This window comes from Coturnix japonica, chromosome Z, assembly GCF_001577835.2.
Source record: "Coturnix japonica isolate 7356 chromosome Z, Coturnix japonica 2.1, whole genome shotgun sequence".
NCBI lineage: Eukaryota > Metazoa > Chordata > Aves > Galliformes > Phasianidae > Coturnix > Coturnix japonica.
Genome location: NC_029547.1, coordinates 33,660,103 through 33,681,834, shown reverse-complemented (window position 1 = coordinate 33,681,834; position 21,732 = coordinate 33,660,103). Strand labels below are relative to the sequence as shown.

The following is a 21,732-nucleotide window of genomic DNA, read 5'->3' as shown; positions in this document are numbered from 1 at the left end:
AAGCCTGTTGACATTTCATTTGTTAGTAAACAGGTTCCGGCTTTCCTATTCGCATGGTATAGACTATTGGCATTATGCTGATGATACAGTATTTTCGTAAAGGTTTTCAGGGAGGTTCGCACACTGCTGGTTTGTAATGTCTAATTATTTGAGTAGCGGTAGCTGTATTTCAGCAGAAATTAGAGCCAAAAGATGACATACAGTTATATTTTGTTCGGTTAACCCATGACAGCACCATTCTTGTGGTTCATAATACAAAGTGTGTTTTAGACCCCATTGTTGCTGTCCAATTGAAAGCAGAAAAACATTTGAAATTAATTCAGTGAAAGTCTAAGATATTTTGGAGAAAACCACAATGCCTGTTCCAAGTATGTACACTTCTTTAAAAAAAAAAAGATCAAGATGCCACAGGAAGGAAGGTAGTCTTGAGGCAATCTTAGAAATGTCATGAATTAGGTTAATTCTCTCACAGACATTAATGCAATTCTGGACAAGACATAAAATTTTGAATGAATTGTAGGAAATTTCTATATCAAATGGTATAACTGGTTTCTGTAAGAATGGCATATGCAAAATGCAGTCATGCTCGTGTCCTACAGAGGAGATGATCTTAATTTCACTTGAACACTTTTATAGGCTTTTTGAGGAGAATACCATCTCCTGGACGCCTACCTGTGTGACATGGTGTAGGGAGCCTGCTTTGGCAGGGGGGTTGGACTCAATGATCTCTAGAGGTCCCTTCCAACCCCTACAATTCTGTGATTCTGTGATTCTGTGATCTGATTTTAATACAGAAGGTAAATAATCACTGTCTTCCTGTAGCTTGCTCTTCATGGAACTTATAGTAAGAACATTTCCTTTCAAATTAGTTCCCGCAGTGATTTCTGAAGCTTGCTCAGTTAGGAATTATCTTTTAGTGTGGTGAGGATATAAGACAAGTTTATAAATCAATAGCTGTATGTACAACCAAAACTCCTTGCAGGTCAGTCAGTATACACACCCTTGTGGACCCGCAAGTCATCATCTGAGAATTCCTGAACTGATGCAATATAGAAAATTTACATAGCTTTTGCTGTTAGTAAGCTTAATAAAACCCAACATAACATTTTCATCTGAATTAAAATGGATTAGAAGTGTTCATCCTTCCCCATCTCTGCTTCTACCACTACAGTTTTTTACCTTATTCTTCTGTTATGACATACTTGTCATTAGAATTCAGATTTGTCTCTGCTGAGTTTAGAAAAATAAACTTCATATTTTACTGTGGAGACAACAAGAGAAGCCAAAGAGTTGAATAATTTATTTACATTTCCGAAGTAAATTGTGCTGCTGTTCTGTATATCAGTTTTTCTGTACAGCTTGTGAACACAGACAATATTAAAAAGCAGAAAAGAAACAAACAACAACAAAAAAAGCTATGATAGTTTGCCATCGGTTTATGCAGTTCATTTTATCATAAGCAGTACTTGCTACTTTTCTGTTTCTTTACTGCTCAAATATTTATTTAAAGAGAATATTGCAAACCTTACTTGACAGTAATTCTACATCTTTCAGAACTGGTGTTATGCGGAAATTACTAAGTGGTTAATCCATATTTAATCTGTATATAAGCCCTAATGGGAAGGATGTGAGTTCACTAGTTTTCCTATCTGTATTGGGAATTTGATCATACGGGGCTTGCGGTGAAGATATTTTACAGTGCTGAGCACAGTGAAGACTTCACCTTACTTTTGGCCTACAGGTACACATTTATATATAAGCTTACACAAAATATGAAGAAGGAACAGAAACTATATTCATACTCTGATACAGTGATTTGCCAGAAGAGTCATATCTGCACACAGTGAAAAAGTAAGAGTAGTGAATAGAAAGTGAACATGAATACAGTTCATGAAAGATTGCTTTAAACACTGAAAGACTTTTGGTATAATTTTCACCTCTCAATGCCTTTTACTTGTTGTGTATATCAAAGATAATTTCTCAGGGTTTTTCCCTAAATGTAGTAAAAATTATATATTTTGCTACATTTTAGTCACTGAAAATCAATAGTGGAACTTTGGTTTTTTTTTTGTTTTTTTTTTTTTTTTTTTTCCCCTTCCTGTTGCCTTTCAATGCAGAACATCAATTTTCACATGACTATAAAATGGCTGCTTTGGGTCAGAATTGCTTTCAAGTAGAAATTACATCAGCAGGATCAAAAAGCCCTTACAATCCAATTTTTGCTATATACATGTACTGCAGGTACAGAAAAGAGCATTATTGTGAGACACTTGCTGTGTTGTATGCAGTTTGCATATAGTAGTGGAATCTTCCTAAAATCCTGCATTCTATTTGACATATTACAGAAGACCAATTTCATTTCTATGAAATGAGAAACATTGCTGTTTACCAGATTGTTACTGTTCATTGCTATGTCTTGATCTAAATAAACATTGCTCTGTGGGTTCTGAAGTCTCCAGAGGCTCTACAGATATGCTCAAATAAGTGGTAAGGGCTGCATAGCAGAATTGCAGCAGCTGTGTTTGGTTCTCTTATTGATACGGTATTCGACTTCTAAAGTCAATAGTAGAAAATCATACATGTTATCTTGAGAACGTTATCAACTTAGGCATCTCTTTAATTTTCATTTTTGTTTAACTTCTCAGGTTGGTACAAGATAATGTAGGAATGGAGATCTCCCTTGCTGAGGGTGCATTAAGCCCCAGTTCTTCCGAGATGAGGCCTGGTAAGAGAAGCTATTACTCATTATGTTAATTATAGCTTAGTCCCTTGGCATTTAATTGAGTCGTAAGAAAGATGCTTCTGTGCTGCTAAAAAAAAAAAAAAAAAAAAAAAAAGAAAAGAAAAAGAAAAGAAAATTAGAGCAGAGGCAGAGTTAAAAAGTGTTACATTGTTACATTTGTTTTATTTTAGTCCATTTGTTTAAGTAGTTGCTATTATTTGTTTTGTATGTGAATACTATGTAAGTGGACTAAATTAACATCAGAATATTTCAAACGGAACACCTTGAAATGTGGCACATTATGCAGTGGCAAGGGGCAAAACTATACCTAACTACTGTTTTAGTGAAGACTACTTTGGTTTAAGACTAAACATGAAACTCAGGATTTTTGTTTGTTTGTTTGTTTGTTTGCTTGTGAGGTTTTTTTTGTTTCCGTATATTTAATTATGACTAAAGATGTAGTTCCTACTTGCAAATCTTTACCAATTGGATAGCAGAAGCATAACAAAAAGGGCAGGAGATTTTAACTTAATTTTCTTTGGGATTGAGCAGCGTGTTTGTTGATAACTCATATATTTCTCTCTTAAATCTCAAACCCTGTGGTTTGTACCCTGTGGTACAAAGCTTGATTTTCGGCTGGTGATGCGTAATAGGATTTTACAGAATTGAAATGCTCAGAGCAATCCCTATACATGCTTGTTCTATTTTTTACAATATTAATGTGTGATTTTTTTTTAATGTAGTAGTAGTAGAGGCAAGTGGTCTTAAGCATGTTGTTGTTTCTAAAATTATCTTTCCCAGTGTGCTTGATAGTGATTTGTAAGTGTGTGGGAGACAAATTGCATGTGGGAGAAATAAACTTCTCTTTTGATCTCTCTTTTTTTCAGAACCTCCTAATTCTCTTGATCTTAATGGTACCCATCCCAGAAGGATAAAGCTCACTGCTCCAAATATCAATCTTTCTTTGGATGAGAGTGAAGGTTCTGTACTTTCTGATGATAATTTGGATACACCAGATGAAATTGACATCAATGTTGATGACCTTGACACTCCTGATGAAGCAGAATCTTTTGAATACACTGGACAAGGTAGTTTTCTTGAATGTAGATGTAGAGTACATCTTTGTTTCTTTGTTTACTGCATTCTTGTCTGTTGGACTATCAATATGGTTAGTGTATTTTAGATAGTGTGTGAGGTTTCCAGATATTTTTTTTTCAGCTATTTTCTTCTCCTGTTTAAGGAAATACATTTGACCAATGCAGACTGCAGAAAGAAATAGTACAGCTGATCAAGTGAATGAAATAAGAGCTGTTCTCAGAGTACCTGAAGAACCGTATAGGAACTGTGCTCATTAATTTGATACATCAAAATCATAACTTTTTTATGATCTACAACAGAAAGAAACTTAAAAAAGAAAAACATTTAAATTGAGTTTTCCCTTGCATTTAAATTCTTTGTTGCTGGCTAGGTCACTATAATTTGAAAACTGTAATTGCATCAGTTTAAGTGGTATTGCTAAAGAGGCTTTACTGTGTACTCAGTCATGCAGAAGCATTTCTAATGTCACTTCTCATTAGAAGACCAACTTCCTTATGAGTAGATGCAGAGGATCTGATGAATTGATAGATACTTGGAATCCTTTGTACCAAAGGTTTGGTTTGACACATGCACACAGTTTTATTATGTTGAGTCCAATGTGGGAACCAAAATCTATCTGCTGTGGAGCAGATTTAACCTTTTTGCAAGGCCCGAAGTAACTAAATTCAACTCCAGTGATTTTGGTGGTATTTATATTTATTGAAAGCATTTATCCACAGATTTATTTATTTGTTTTAATACTTTCTAAGTATGGTTACCAGTAATATTTTTACAGTTGTGCAGTTTGATTCTAGATATACTTAATTGGCAAAGCATCCTTCAATTGCTTGAGCCAAAAGATAAAAGAACAAATGCACAGATCCAGGTTAGTGCTGTAAAAATCCAGTTGATATCAATTATCTGCTTCAAGTGAATATAAAATGTAAAATATTTAGAGCCTGTACATGAATATGTAATACATAAGATGTTATTTTTTTGAAGAGCGCAGTGCTGCTAAGGATGCTTCCCAGGAGGAGTCTGAATCAATTCCAGAATACACTGCTGAGGAGGAGCGAGAAGACAACAGGCTATGGAGAACAGTGGTTATAGGGGAACAGGAACAAAGAATTGATATGAAAGTCATTGAACCTTACAAAAAAGTTATTTCACATGGAGGTAGGAAAACTTGGAATGTATTTTTTAGATTGATGGGAAAAATCATACTTTAGCAATGAGAGTTTATTATTCAGCCATGGCTGAATTAATTTATATTTGTTTTGCAATACAGAAATCCATAGGAACTGAAAAAAATTGTGAAGGTGATCAACCAGCATTAATATATCATGAAAAATAGTATTTTCCTTCAGGGAGCAAGTAATCATCCTGGAACCCAGAAATGTAATACTGCAGCTTTGAAGGGTTATCATTAGGCAGTGGTGGAGATGATAGAACACAGTTACAGGGCAATTGGAGTACCCAAGATGAAGAAATAGTTTATACAAAACTTGCAGCAAAGAATTTAACTGATCCTCAAGAGTTCTTAAACCACAGTGTCATGCAGACATACCTATAGTATCCTGAGGCCTTTGGAGCTGCACAAGCCAACTGAAATTGGATTTCAAGTCCTTAGTAGTCATTATCGTAAAGATGCAGGATGACAAATGCAGGATATTTTCTTCACTGCTTTATTCCTCAGGCTAAGGTATGCATTCAGTACACAGTTGCAGCTGAGATGTAATGAGCCAGGGGTTCAGGTAAGATTGCATAACTTACAAAGTAGAATGATGGTGTGGGGTTTTTTTTGGTTTCTTTTTGTTTTTTGTTTGTTTGTGGTTTTTTTTGGTTTTTGGTTTTTTTTCTCACTCTGTTCTATAAAAAAAGTTTGCTCATGGTTGTGCTAAACATGTTTTCCAGAGATTAAATGTTACTGATTATCCTACTTCATTATCACTCGATACTTGTTCATTTATTTTGCATCTTCCTCAGAAGTAGATATAATCACTCTATTCCCAGACTTACAGATTTCTTTTTAAATCTATCTCATTAAGAGCCTTTGACAAAGATAAAAATGCCTTTTTGTTTGTTCCACAGGGTACTATGGCGATGGTCTGAATGCTATCATTGTGTTTGCTGCATGCTTCTTGCCAGACAGCAGCCGAACTGATTACAACTATGTCATGGAAAATCTTTTCCTGTGAGTGTTATGGGTACAATGTGACAGTCTTCTCAAAATTCTGTAGTGAGAGATAACCTGTCTTTAATTAAGAGGTAATGTGGGTCATTAGAAGGGGTGTGATTGGAATGACAAGTTGAGTAGCAGTTTTGGATAAACTGTTCCATGATGTATTGTTTTGCTATTTCTTACCTGTTGGACAAGCTTCTTGGTCATTGCAATGCTTTACCAACAAATGCCAGTCCTTGCAGAGAACTGCAGGGTGTGAGTCCTCCAAAATGGCTTCCATTGTCCATTTTTTATTATGCTTTGTCATGATGCATCACTGTTATCATATTTTTGATACATTACTGTGGCTGTGTTTGGGAGTCACGGGAACATTTTTTGATACTCGTTTAAAAAATATGGGGTGAATAACAGTTGCTGACATAAACAGCTTAAACTGTGTTTTCCTGACTCTAGCTGCTTCTGATTCAGCTATAGGTGGTGTCTGTTGGACAGAGCATGAATTTGACCAAATAAATCCATATTTATCGCAGTGAGGTTACTCTTAGTAACAACTTAACTTGGCAGGCAAAAAATGTGAAGCTAGCAACTTTCTAAGAGCCACCAGCTAGTTCTGTTTACAGCTGCTGAAAAATAAGTCATTCTGTTGTATAAAACCCAGAGTGTCAGTTTCACATCCAGCATACGCCTGGCTTTCACCATCTGTAGCTTGCAAGGCACAAAACCTTGCACAACAGCATAAACCCAGTCTCCAAGCTCCAGTCCTCAAAGATGCCCGTGGTGACAGCCAAAGCTTTCAAGTTTGTTAACTTGTGAAAAATGAGACTGAGTGCTTTTGTTTCAGGACAGATTTTCAGCAATTGGCAGGTCAGACTTCTCATCATCTACAGTAACTGTTTTACACAGAGCTCATTGATTTAGAGGAGAAAAGTGACTGCAGTGGTTGTAGTTTGATAACTAGAGTGCAAAGCTGACAGTAACTGTAGCTGACATTAAACTGTTGCACTCTGATGTCACCCCGGACTGTTGTTTGTAGGTAGAGTTAGTGGTAAATGGAATTTGTCACAGGAGATGATGCCAGATCATTTGAGGATATTGACAAAGTCCATTCTACATCTCAGACTTTTTCTAGGATAGTAGTTTAACAAAGAGTTCACAGAATCACAGAATCACAGAATTGTAGGGGTTGGAAGGGACCTCCAGGGATCATTGAGTCCAACCCCCCTGCCAAAGCAGGTTCCCTACACCAGGTCGCACAGGTAGGCAGGTGGGTCTTGAATATCTCCAGAGAAGGGGACTCCGCAGCCCCCCTGGGCAGACTGTTCCAGTGCTCTGTCACCCTCACCGTAAAGAAGTTCTTGTGCACATTCATGTGGAACTTCCTATGCTCCAGTTTCTGGCTGTTTCCCCTTGTCCTGTCTCCACATGCTGCTGAATAGGCTTCAGCTAACTTCAGCTAACTTTAAAGCTTAGAGATTTTTTATTTGCTCTCACAGAGTCAGAACAGGAAAACAAAAAGTCAAATCATCCTTTTTTTTCTTTTTTCCTCTATGTTGGCCTGTTAATTGCATTGACATAAGAGGGGTGCTAAACAGTCTACAACATATCCAATAAGTTGGATATGTTACAACTTATTGTTGTACAGTTGTAAACATATTTGTTACAACAGTAACCAATATGTTTAAATATCTGGTAACTTTTCACTGTTAAGTCATTGGGGTATCTAGATATACAGGCAAATTATTGAATTTCTTCTCTTTTTTATTTATTATTATTATTTTTATTTTTTTTCCTGTATGTGTAGCACAATTCTGATGGATGATTCTGCAACTGCAGTGCATAAGCCAGCTCTCATTTGTGATTAATAGTTTTCCTCAATTGTTTATGGTTTTACGACTACTTTCCAGTTTGTATTACCTTCACACTTTTGGTTACCGTTCTCTTATATATTACCTTAACTAACCCTTTCAAGTTGTCTTCAAAGAGTAAAGTTTATGCCAAATTCTGAACTTTGAGATAGAATCTTCTCTTTTGAAGCTGACTGATACATTCTATATATTAAATTTTGTAACAGAATCACAACTTGTAAAACTATGCTTTGAAAGTCAACATCAACAATTTTGTTTTCAGACAGAGTGAATTGTTTTAGTCTGTGAGGAAAATTCTGCTCATTTATTCAAACAGTGAAGAAATTACCAGTATATAATAATATATAATTATATATTATAATACTAATAAGTTACTAATTAAGCCAGGTTTCCAAGAGACCACGGCATGCCTAAAACAGCAACAGGTCTATCTCAACCCACAATGAATATGAGCTGTTGAGAGAAAGTACTTGAGATAAGTGAGATCTAACTAAAAGTCACAAGAGCATCCTTTTTGTTGCAGTATTTCTCCTTATTCCTAATGATAAATATTCATTATTGTAAGTGATTTTTCATAGTATTCACAATTTCCTTGCACCAGAGTAAATAGGGGCATAAATGTTTGTCAGACTCTCTCTTTTACTGTAACTAGAAGGGTGGTAGTGTTTTTCCAAAGTACTTTCTTTACTCAGTAAAGTTTTCTGCATGTTTCATTCTCTAGATTTGCTTAAAGCACCAGATGTTGCCCCTAATGGGAAGGGCTGATTTTATAACCTGTCAAGAAGTCAGTAGATTCATTTAAATTTAGGGTTTTTTTTTGTGAGTGTGTGGTGCCTTGGGCAGTAGAGAGCTGTGCTGCGCAGTGAATTTAGGTATAACCCTGCACATGCTGGACTAGCTGCATGTTGCAGCTTGCTGGTAGGACTCATTTTTCTCTGCATCTGCTACAGCCCAATTGGAGAAATCCCACTCTTTCATGTTTCATTGTAAGGGGGCAGAAGCAGAGAATACACTAATGGAAGGTAGGAAAGAACAGTGAAAAGCATTTAGTGAGAAGTAATCTAGATGGGTTTATCAAAAACATGGAACTATTCAGTCAGTTGCTGCCTATTTCCTGTCCATTTAATATATTATCTCTCTGGTGAGAACCAGATTTTCCATTCTTGTTTTGAAGAATCTGAATTGTAAGGAGTTAAAGAGTCAGATTAGATCATGAGTCATGCACATACACCTGTTAAAAGGATATTGTGGTCAGCGATAGAGCTGCCTCTTACAGTGAGAACTCTCAGGCATTCTGTTTTCTAAGGTGTGTCTCAGTAATTTTTCACTGTAGTTTTTACACAAACATACCATGAGACTGGAGGGCAGAGGGTTCAGTCTGAACACTCCTGTGATGAGGAACTCACAAATGAGGCAGGCAGTTCTGAAACGGATCAGAATCCTTGCATGTGAACAAGAATTCAATGCCACATTTTCATATGACTTGATAGTCTGCTTTTCTAGTGAGTTGTATCTGGTCCTGAGAGTAATGGTCAGTCTAAATACTCATTGCAGACCTGATAAATTTGGTATTTTGAGTGCTTTGCTCACAAAATGAAGTAAGAGTTTGAACTGTTCTGTCCTGTCCAAAGACATAGTCAAGTTCTGTTATCTCTGAGAATCAGAAGGCTTGTATCTGGCAGTCACACAGATTCAGCAGTGGTAATCTGAGGATCACAAGAATTACAGATAGGTATCTTATCCCAGCCCTTTTAATTTTGCATTGAACAAGTGTGGTGATTAATAATGAAGGGACATTTCTCAACAGTTAATTGTATAATGGCCTGAAATTTCACTCAGTCCATCCATGCTCTCCCTCACAAAATCTCTTAATTTTAACATGTCTTTAAAAAAAATAAAAAGAAGAAAAATTCTACTCATAGAGGTAGCATTGTGACCAGTTATAAATTTCTGCTTTTGGTTTAAAAAAAATAGAACACTGTCTTGTCATAAATTACTTGGTTTGCCTTAATGTATTCCTAGTAGACAGTTAACTTTTTACTGTATTTAAATAGATAAATATGGGCTCACTTACTTCTGTCCTTTAATAGGTATGTAATCAGTACCTTAGAGCTGATGGTAGCTGAAGACTACATGATTGTATACTTGAATGGAGCTACACCAAGAAGGAGGATGCCTGGGCTGGGTTGGATGAAAAAGTGTTACCAGATGATTGATCGTCGGTGAGTAGTATTATCCTTTCTGATCCACAGTCATTATCTTAAGCACTGTTCATTTCTGTTGTTCCTTTATATGGTAGTGTTCATTGTATATGATTTTCGTGACTGGTTATCTTTAATTTAACCTCTTAAATAAATGCTTTTTTTTCCTTAGTTTAAGGAAGAATTTGAAATCATTCATAATTGTCCATCCCTCATGGTTTATCAGGACAATTCTGGCTGTGACACGACCTTTTATAAGGTATGTAGTGCACTCTACTTATTTGTTATGTCCCAGAAAGACAGAATACAGGAAGAATACTGAAGCAACCTAAATCATCCAAAATGGTTGTTGATTTCTCACTGATACAGTTCAGTTGAAGATGACTCCCCTAAAAAGAGTGGAGAAAACATTGATTTATATGACTATTCTGCTGTTCAACCATATATGTATATGGAATTAGGAATTAAATTGGTTTTTGTTTTTTTTCTGATACCGTCTATCTAAGGAAAGGTTCTGTGGACCCTTTTCACTTTGTTCTGGGTTTAAAAAAAAATAAATAGTTGATGCTCATTCAAGAGGACTGCCCTGAGCTGTTTGAGAAAGTAGGTGACTTGATTGCAGAAATAGTTCTCTACCACCCAAAACAGTGCTTTGATTAGTAAGAATGAAAAGAATTGTTAGACACTGAAGACCTTAAAAATGGGCAAGTGTGTGTCTGGAACCTGGAGATCAGGTTTGCATGTGGTCAGACATGGGAAAGCATTGCTCCATGCAAAAGAACAGGCATCTTGTCTACAGAAGCCACACAGAGAGTAAAGTATGTCATAACAAACTTGCCCTGAAGTGCAGAAGTGAATGCTGAAAATGTTTGTCCTGTCGGGGTGCTATTTCCTGACAGAGTAATTCTGAAATGATGGAGGAAATTACTTCTCCCATTGCTGCCTAAGTGTGATAGATTGAGTGTCATAACAGAGCTTCTTCCTTCAGATGTGATAATCTTAGTAGAAAGCAACAACTGAAAATACTGGTGTGCCGTGGAAACAGTATTTGGAATTATCAGCAGTAATAATTGTGGATTCTCTAAGTGAAGTACAATGGGAACTAAAAAAAAATATGGGAAAGACATATCATGTGTATGACTTTGTAGAATCACAAAATGGTTGAGGTTGGAAGGATCTGTAGATCTCATCTAGTCCAACTGATCTTATTCAAGTAGGGCAACCCAGAGTAGGTTGTCCAGGCCCATGTCCAGGAAACTTTTGAAGATTTCTGAGAAGAGAAACTCCAGAACAGCTGGGCAGCCTGTGTCAGCACTCCATCACTCACTTACTAAAAAAGCTTCCCAATTTTTAGATGAAACCTCTTGTGTTCCAGTTTGTGCCTGTTGCCTCATGTCCTGTCTCTGGATATCACTGAAAAGAGCATGTGTGTATATATACACATGGTGTCATGTTGATGACATCTCCCTCTGAGCCTACACTTCTTCATACTGAACGTTCTCAGCTCATTCCATCTCTTCTGACTTCATCATCTTGGTTGCCCTCTTTGGGACACTTTCCAGCATGCCAGTGTCTCTCTTGTAATGGGCAGCCACGAACTGGACTCAACACGCCAAGTGTGGCAATACCAACACTGAGAAGAGACGAAGGATCACCTCTTTATCTCCTAGTGATACTTCACATAATGAAGCCAAGAATACCATTAGCCTTCTTAGCAGGAAGGACACATTGCTGGCTCATTTTCAGCTTGTTGTCCACACTCGTTAACTTACTTAGAAGATGAGTTGAAGACAGGAGAAAGATAAAGCCCTTTAGTGGACAGAGGAGCACTGTGAGGAAGTTGAGTAAAAAAAACTCTGAGAGGCATAAAAAGAGACAACCAATTCAGTAAAAAGTAATGTAAGGAGAAATAAACTTGATTCTATTGAAAGCTGATGGATATAGCTCAGTTTTCTAGCCTAGAGCAGTTCACTGAACTACTGGCGCTTGCTGTGAGAATTTCACTGTGAGAAGTGAATTGGTCCCAAGGCAAGGAGAAAATGTCCCAAGACAATGAGATAGCTAAAGCACATAATTTTGATTCCAAATTCCCTTCCAAATCTGATCTGTACTCATCTAAACAACTATGGTCATTCAGTTGCATTGTGTTTGAGAATCATAGTTGAATATAAATGTTTCTTTGTCATGAATGCTTGATGTTAATTCATTATGATAATTTTAAGTGAATTCTCTCCATATGTTTTATATTAATTTATGCTTTAGGGAATTTGATTCTCTTTAGAATTTTTATATATTTCCTTGAAACTGTAGAACTAATTGCATTGCTTAGTATGGAGGCTTTACAGTTTATGATGCTGTCTTTAATACTGTCATTCAGCCTGGCCAAAGGACAGTAAAATGTTTAGTCTTGATTTCAGCCTCACTAGAACTAAGTTATGCTCATGGCCAAACTCTGTAACTGAAATGTGAATAACAAAATGATTAGTTATTAAACACATTAAGCAAATGCCTTCTGTCCCTCTCTCTTTAAATTATTGTAGAAAATATTACGAAGAAAGCCAGTTAACACATGTTGTTTCTGTCTCAGCTCTAAGTTCAGCAGTAAGATACAGTATGTCAACACATTGGCAGAACTTCGTGAGATGATTCCAATGGAATATGTGCACATTCCAGATAGTATTGTCAAGTAAGTGATGTACATACAATGTGTATTTGGTCTAATGGAAATAATTTTACAAACTAGCAACAGTGTTTCAATGTCTGTAAGAAGAATAGAAAACTTCTACTCTATGCTATTATGGATGTTTATATGTTGTTCCACAAAAACTCCACCGTTAGACTCCAAAGCTGGAAAACAGTGTGTTTCTGAAACGCAAAGCACAACAAGTTTGTAATCCTAGAGGAATCAAATCTTACAGGAAGAATATTTTCTATTGGACCAAATGATACAGTTTATAAAATGAAGACAACCTGTCTATCTAGGTCCTTTCATCATCACACCTGTGCTTGTATAATCTGATTTGGAACAGGCTGTTCAGTCACTAATTGTAACCTGGAAAGAAAATAGGAAAGTTTAATCCTGCCCAGAAAGAAAATAGATAGGTTTGACCCTACCACAGATTATGCTATGTTTTTGGGGCTTTTTAGTGGAACTTTCAGCACAATTAAGTATAAGTATTAAGTTTTACTAACGCAAAGCTTTGAACTTTGAAATTATAATTCAAAGGTAGTCTGTCTAAGAGAAAGTCACTAAAGAGCCATAGATTCACAATTCCTTTTATTGTTAATTTGTCATAGTTTAACTCATAACCACTGAAATCCAGTGCCTTAGTTTTTACTTCTCATCTTTAAAGTTCTTCTAATTGCAGGTATTTCTAGAGGAGGAATACATATTAAAATTACAAGAAGAATTTGATTTTGGTTGCTCACATGAACTGGCTTATTTTTTTTCACATACAAAAATATGTGAAATGGTGTACCAAGGCTGGTATTGGAATCTATTACGGCCTTCATGTGGGTCACTGTTACTAAGATACACTGCTAGGGAATGTAATCTCTTTCTTCACTTAATCAAGTATACATTCTGTATTATAAACTATTTTGATGAGAAAATAAATGTGATTATGTTTTCCTTACAGTTTATCAGTATAAAGAACTCTTGCTTTGGAACTTTCATAGATCTTTACAGCCCATGCAGGAATTTTTGCACATGCCTGAGATTGGTGAAAGCAGCCTAATTTCCTTCATCCAGCTGGTGGTTGCACTGATTCTTCTGGTGTTGTCCCAGGGAGCAAGTTGGGAGCTCAGTTCTGCACAATACGTGTAATAATAGTAAATTACAATGATGAAATTAGGAATCAGGGGGACTTGCACTCAAAGTGATTTTGTTTTGTGTCTGAGTTAGAAGTGGAGTAATTACAATGAAAGTACAGCATAAAGGTCATCTGTCACCTGGTAAGAGACGAGCAGCAAAGACATCTGTGTTATGCACATCTTTTCTTCCCTGTAGGCTGAAAAGTCCATTAATCTCTGAAACTAAAGGTGGAGCGATCACAGCACCAGGACTAAGGAAGATTCAGGTTTTAGAGCTTAAGAAGTTTTATAGAACTGCCTATATTTTATTATCAGCAGTCAGATGTGAGGTCAAGAATTTGCTGAACAAAAAAGTCAAAAGATGACAAGTGTGCCCATTGGAGGCAAGTATTTTTAAGATGCCACAGTATGAACTGGGTGTGTACTCAAGTCAGTGGAAGAAGAGCAGAGTTCAGCTTCATGTTGAGAAAGATTTTTGTAGCAAAAGAATACCAAACACAGCTTTCTGCAGTCTAATTGCTCTACTAGCAAGAACAGAAATACCACTATGATTATGAGAATTCTCACCTGTAGCAAGCGTATAGGTTTGTGCCAGGATTTGTATAATGAGATTGTTTAGTAGTTTTTACTGAAGTGAGATACAGCGTGCCAGGTGTATCATGTGAACTTGTATGTCTTTTCTCTTCCTTCACCCACTCTTGTAAGGTATGATGAAGAGAAGTGTATTAAGAGAAGAATGAGGTAAAATTTGCTTTCTAGCCCACGCTACTACACATAGCAGAGTGAACCTGTGTGACAGCCTGTCACCAACAGGTGACCTCAACAGCAGAATGAGAGAGGCCTTGCAATGGTTTGGTATCCTGCTTTCCCCTTCAAGCTGTTGAGATCAGCCTTCCTTGCCAACAAAACTTACTTAACTATAAATGTCCTTGATTTGGCCCAAGCTGCAGCTAGTTTTAATTCTTATAGAGCAGTTGTGTGCTTTCAGCTCGATCTACTGGGCATGCCTTAAATCCCTGCTGCTTTTATGTTTCTGCCTCCATATAATATAAAAAATGAGTTAGATATTAAAGGTGAGTCGAGAACAGGGATAAGTATTACTGTAATGATCTGGGTCAGTGCACAGTACTGTGTGCCTATTTTAGAAGCATGTATTATATTTGTTCTTTCCTCTGCTATTGCTCTGCTTCTCTCTTATGCTCTGCTTGCTTCTTTGTTTCTTTATATCAATAACTTTTACTCATGCAGACTGGATGAAGAGCTGAGGGAAGCTTCAGAAACAGCTAAGTAAGATAGCTTTCTGCTGGTTGCTGGCATTGTGTTTATTTGGTTCACAGAGATGGATTGAATGCAGTAGTGCGTTACATGTCTGGTACAGCAGTCTGTTCATAACTTCAAGTACTGTGGAAGTTGCCACATTTGTGAATTGACTTCCCCTCTCACTATAGGCAACCTGCTGTATCTTACAGTCTAAGGAGTAGTCATACTCTTAGGCTATAAAAAACCACACATTTTTTGCATTTTTAGTGATTGTTTCTACAGTCATGGGGAAGACTGAAGTTACTGTTTTACTCTGTCAAAGATTTTTGTTACATATATTCTCTCCTTCATATGTTGGATGACTAATATAAATGTGGGGAGATAAATCTTTAAAACTTGTTTGTCAGTTTATGTAGGTAATAATAGCTATTGTACCTAACTCTCAGCTTTTTCTGTAGCTTTTCTTGTCTTTCTGCTGATGTTTGGAAGGGCTGGTATCCATACTTGACAATGTTATGTCACCTGTGGTACCTTAGCAAGCCAGTGTCAGATGATGATCAGCTACTTTAAACAAGGAACTTTCAGTTTAAGATGCTAAGGTGATGCCTTGCAAAATATCTTGGAAGTCTTGTAGCTGGAAAGATGTAATCTTTGATTCACTGGGCTGAACTTACAAACAATTTATGGATTGTACTTTTTCCATGTGTGCTTTGTACACAAGATACCAGAGAAGGGAGCACTGCCAGCCAGTTCAAGTACGACATTTCCCCTACAGTTTTGTAACAGTTTTTGGGAGGTTAATTTTCAACCTCCTCCCCTTAAATTCTTGAGAATTCTCTCCTTTTGTGTGGTTCACATTTTCCTCAACTTCTCCTCAACAATTTCCTCAACTTAGCTTTTAAAATGACCATCGAGAAGTGCTCCAAACACTTATAAATACTTTCGGATTCTAGCAATTAAACTGCTTCAGAAGCAGTACATTTATGTAGATAGTTATCTGATATTTGATATCACCTGGATATTTTATTAAACAAAAAAGCATGCAACTTTTTTCTCTTCAAACATTTTCAAATACATTGGACTATGATAACTGTAGCAAAAAGCTTTTTTCTCGTTAAGCTTCTGATTTAAAACAGTGCTGGCTGCAGCATAACAAGTGAAAGGGGAACTGAATACTCACATGAGGCAACACTGACTATTGTTACTGTTGGATGTACGAGGTAACTGTAGTGCTTTTCCCTTCCTCAGCTTAAATAGCTTAAAAATTTATTACACAAACTGATTGGTGTTACTAAGCTCCCTAAATTCCTATCAGTAATGTTTTTGTGTTTGTGCAGTCAAAGTTACTTGCTAAGGTTAAGTCATTACATCCTCTAAATTTGTTTTTGTACTTAAAAAGAGAAAGAAAGAAATAAACAGAAGAAATGTTTACTGCTTTCTCTTTTTCCTTGTGCCCAGAACTAGCTGCCTCTCAAATGATCCAGAAATGACTTCAGTGGAGCAGGAGTAAGAATTTATGTCTAATACAATCATTTCATTACAACATTATTTCTCAACCATGCTTCTAGGGATAGAGGCTGGGTAGACTCCATAAAGTTTTCTGGAGAGATAAATCATTTTACGTTTGTTTTCAGGAAATTGTTTCAATATATGCAAGTAAAAAGAGCACCACAATTGAGATTTTTTTTTTGTTTGCATTACAGATGTCTTTGAAGTGTTCTTGGACATTTTCAAACAGAGATAGATGTAGTCCTTATCCTGAGGATACTGAGATTGTGTGAAAGACTGAAATAAGAAGTGCAGTATGTTCAGAGTGAAGTTGATCACATGCATTCTTCTCAGTTAAAGGGTGATAAAATTGCCTTTCTTGCTGAGAAGTTTGAAAAGTCTTATTCTTCACTTTAATTTCTGGATTATACTCTTGATACCTTTCTTGTTTTTATATGCTTTAAAGCTTTTTTTTCTTTCCCCTCCTCCCACTCCCCTCATAGTTACTTCCCTAATGAAGTCTCCTGTATCTTAATTTTGTTCGCTTTCAAAGCCAAACTGGTCCCTTGGAAATAGGAACGTGTCTGTCCTCTTGCAAACTTCTTATGTCTGATGTCATAACAAAGCACACAAGTGGAAAGCCCTGAACTGTTTTCATGTGCATCAGTGGGACCATTTTAGCCATAGCTTGTCACAAGGCACAGTTTGTCTGAACAGCAGGAGGACTCATCATTACAGTAGTCTGTAAACTGGTGATGAGTGTCTCCACAAGAGGAGTGACTTGACTTTGCTGTCCCTACCCCCATGTCCTGAATTGAAATACTGTTCAGAAAATAGCAGGCACGTAGCTCTTCAGTAAAAGATCCCATCAGAAATTGAATCTGAAGTAAGCAACCAACTAACTAGAAAGCTGACACGTAAATAATATGGAGCTCTTTTTGTCTCTCTCTTTTTTTTTCTTTAATAAAATTGTATGTCAGTAAACTATCACAGGTTAGAACTATAAATCAAGCTTCTGATTCCTAGAGCGATTGGCATAAGATCTCTAAACATATTTTTTTTTTCACCTCAGACACATATTAAAGGTTTTATTTATTAATTTAGCCTTTTGATTGAATAAAATTTCCTGAGACTAGAATTTTTATTTAGCTCAAATGAATATAGTTGAGACTGAATTAATGCTAGTTGTTTTCTCTCTGTAAATATATATCCATTTCCAGAAGTGGCAATGATTTCTTCTGTGTTTGTTATCATTCATTTGCAAAGTAGTTTCAGTGGGAAATGGGATTTCCTGCTATCGTACCTCCACAATGATCATGGCAGTCTGACACAGCATTTTTCTGTATGCTTTCTGCTGAAACCTCTCTGGAGTCTGCCCAGACATTAGTTTTCTTCTGCTGCCTCTTCTGTGTTTCTTGTCGTCCTGTGTGCTATTTTGTTTTAACATCTTGCACTGCCTCATGACATTTGAAAAAAGGTTTGTTATGAAATATTCCACAGTAAAGAATTAGATGCACTCTATAATTGTTAGGGACCTTCCTGGGTAATGAACATTCAGAATGTTTTTTTTTAAATAGTTACATATTTTAAGAGGCAAATGGTGTTTTGATGTAGCATTAGTGATGACAACTTCTTATTGCAAAACATACTTCAAAGGAATTTGATGGGGCGTTTCTTTTACTACGTGGCAAAAACATAGTTCTAGAGATGTGTTTACAGGCACCCACTTCTTACCATACAGTACTGTCATTCCATCAGTGTGTATTTCCACGTCATAGGTCCAGCACTACTCAGATTGAAATTGCTGGGAATGTAGTTACTGATTGCAAGCCAGCAGTAGCACTTCCTGATGTATTTTCTACCTAAGATAGATAGGATCTGTGTACATTATTTCACACTGATGCATTTAATGTAAATGAGAGATGAGGATGTTCAACACTTTACGGGAGCTCACAGTTGTGGAAATGACTAACCATGTGTGCTATCCTACTGATTTATTTCCTTTTGTATCTCTTGTTGTTTTTTAATGTATAGGCTTGACATGACCCTTAAATAAAAAGCATCACTGCCAGATGTTTGAAGAAGAGGACTTCCATCACTCAGACACCTGTGGTCGTGGTGTAGAATAGGAAATTTGATTCATTTCGTTTGTGGTATAATTTTTGGTGCCATTTAGCAATCCAAGAAGACAAAACAGGCCTATCTTGTTGCCACGGAAACAAGACAAATTTGGACCTGGCTATTCTTTTATTTTCAGAACTAGAGTTTTTGTTAGAAAAGCTATAACACCTAGCATTGGTTTCTGTAAGTGTATGAAAATTCTGTTTAAGGTTATGCAATTTTGCCAACAGTATGCCTCATGAATGAGTCAATGAGGATGTAGATTTTTATTTAATTTCTGTCTTCTGCATAATACTGACTCTGCATAACAGAACAAATTTGTTAATATTACAATAAGTATTAGTGTAGTTGTTTCACACAGCAGCAGCAACCTTATTCAAAAATAATTATAGAAATGAAGCAGGATTTCAGTGAGTGTGTTTTTTTCTTGCTGTATGAGAAGTTCTTTTAAACCAAATGACTCTTTACTTGGCCACACGAAAGCCTGATGCACTAAAGTGTCCTAAGTGATTAAAGATATTTCTCACATCAAAACTTACTAACAAAAAATACTTTCATTTTAATAATTTTGTTCATTGTCTTTACTTTAAGGATAGGTTTCACAGAAGCAGTTTATGAAAACATCTTTGAAATCTTATTTTATTGTTGTTGTTTTTTAAAGCCTGTTTTTCCAGAACATTTTTAAGTAATGAGTCTCCAAATGGCATCTTAACTGAAATCACAAAGGCTGTTAATGCTATGAATACAGAACAATTACTTAGTAGTCTCACAATCATTTGTTAAGAAGAGGTGTCAAAATGTTATTTGAAGTCTGTCTAATGTCAAAAATACATATTGCAATGCCATTTGACGTCTGTAGCACCAATATAAACATGAAAAGGAAAAAGGCCCAAGCATTTCATCTTTTGCTGCTGTCCTGCAATATGTGATATGAAATACACTGTGTTAAGTTCTGACGTTTAAATGGAAAGCAACTGCAGCGTCTCAGACTATTCTCCTCTAGAAGAGTACAAACCAATACTTAAGCAACTGCTTGTCTGCTTTTAAAAGTCATGAGTTAAGAATATCACTGATGCTTTCTTGTTCCCAAATGGACATATGCATGCACTTTCCAAACCTGCTGACTCAGTTTCCTTTTGAGTTTAAAAGTAGATTATAATAAGACTTTTTATATGGGCAGACAGTGATAGGATATAGGGGAATAGTTCTAAACTAAAAGAGTGGAGATAGATATATGCTAAGATGTTAGGAGGAAATTTTTCACTCAAGTAGTGGTGAAGCCCTGGCACAGGCTTGCCAGAGAAGCTCCCTGGAGCTGCTCAAGGGCAGGTTGGCTGGGGCCTGGGCTGCCTGAGCTGGTGGAGGGCAGCCCTGCCTACGGCAGGAGGTTTGGGCTGAGTGGTCTTAGAGATCCCTGCTACTGTGTGATTCTGTATTCTAATGGAAATAGCAGAATTATGTATTCCCAAGATACTGTTCTCATCTTCAAGAGATGTTCATGTGCCCGAGAATTGTATCTTGTATTTGCAAAAGGCCCGCAGGCAAAGGAGCAGGTATCTGTCACGGTGTGCAGAGTAGTTCAGCTTTTGTAACAGAGAGCAATGAAATTGTCAGAAAGGCAGTAAGTTGCCAGATGCTTACTTATCTGCCAGCAACTAAACTGAAGTATCTGTACATCTGCAGTCCTTCTCTGTACTGACAGGCTGTGCATCATGTCTGTCATTCTGGGTAGCTTGTTTTATCACATTTCCTGTCAGTTCCCTCTTAACTTTCACATTTAAGGAAGGGACAGATCCTGCTAACTGTTGTTGCTGCTCTATATCCTGATCATTAGGATCTGATAGGTTTCACAGTTTCTCAGATATTTGAATCTTGGCTTGTGTTTGCCTTATAAGTGCTGTCACTTAGAATATTGGGGATAATGCTTTATGTACAAATTAATATTTGTATTACTTTCCAGATGCTAAATAAGCTTGATCTAGATCTGAAAAGCATTTTATAGCATGAAGCCACATCTTTTGTAAACTTGTTCTTCAAGCACTTGACGTGTGTAAGGCTGTAGATGAGAGAAGTGCTTCTCTTTGCCAGAGGAGAAGTTCACCACAAAGCAGAGGTTCATCAGAAATATCCATGTCTTCAACACACAGAACACATGAAAGAGGTTATGCCCCATTTTATGGTAGGTGTCAACTTGGAGGTGAATTTCAATCTAAAGGCTCTGTGTAAAATCAGTAAACAGCAAAGTTACATGTGAATTAATTGTATTGATGGTGGTAGACTAATAATGACAGCCTGAGATGGTACAAGTTTGTTTAAGCCAAATGTCAAATTATCAATGTGATGTTGCATAAATGATTGAAAGAATGAGATGTGGTTTTCTCTGCTTATTAATATATTTTAAAAAGTTTTTTTAATGTTATGATATGGCAATTATATATTATACTAACAATAATAAACCAATATTAATAAATAAGTAGTTTGTTGAAAAAAGAAGTATAGTACATGTAATTGCACAAATATAATCTTTTATATGCAGATCTTTTCTACTGTGTATGAGAGTGCTCACGTCAAATATAAATAATAGTTGCAACTTCCTTCTTTTTTTGTTAAAAGACTTATACTGTCTTCAGTTATAGAATAAGCAATACAAGGATATCTGATATCATTGTATGCATATATTTATGTGAATCAAAAATAAAGAACTGCAATTTACCACTGAAAGTACGTATTTTCAGCTTGATTTTTTTTTTCTTTTTCTTTATTCCCTGGGCACACAGAAACACTTTCAGTTCACAGTTTTTTGCGTAGTTATAACTATAACTATATATATATGCATTTATATATATACTGCTCTTTACTTGTTCTTACAAAGTTTAAATTAAGGCAGTCCTATCTCTCCAGACTTTGTTCTCCATCTTCATGCATAATGTCTTTGCTTTGCTGATAATAGTAACACTGTTCTTGAAAGCATATATGAAGACCTCCTCAAGCTGCTGTCTAATT

General features: G+C 36.3%; 1 protein-coding gene across 8 annotated transcripts in view; it reads left to right on the top strand.

Annotated features, from left to right (window-relative positions):
- PRUNE2 (prune homolog 2 with BCH domain) overlaps positions 1–21,450 on the top strand; it is a 129,231-nt gene extending 107,781 nt beyond the window's left edge. For 3 of the 8 annotated variants that reach the window (XM_015849167.1, XM_015849161.1, XM_015849160.1), the window contains 8 exons: positions 2,646–2,725; positions 3,610–3,810; positions 4,802–4,975; positions 5,891–5,993; positions 9,937–10,068; positions 10,220–10,306; positions 12,635–12,733; positions 14,057–14,559. In XM_015849167.1, coding sequence (XP_015704653.1) covers positions 2,646–2,725; positions 3,610–3,810; positions 4,802–4,975; positions 5,891–5,993; positions 9,937–10,068; positions 10,220–10,306; positions 12,635–12,733; positions 14,057–14,225 — 1,045 coding nt within the window. In that variant the 3' untranslated portion in view covers positions 14,226–14,559. The other 5 variants (XM_015849168.1, XM_015849162.1, XM_015849163.1 and 2 more) reach the window with 5 other exon arrangements.
- The last annotated feature ends 282 nt before the right edge of the window (positions 21,451–21,732 follow it).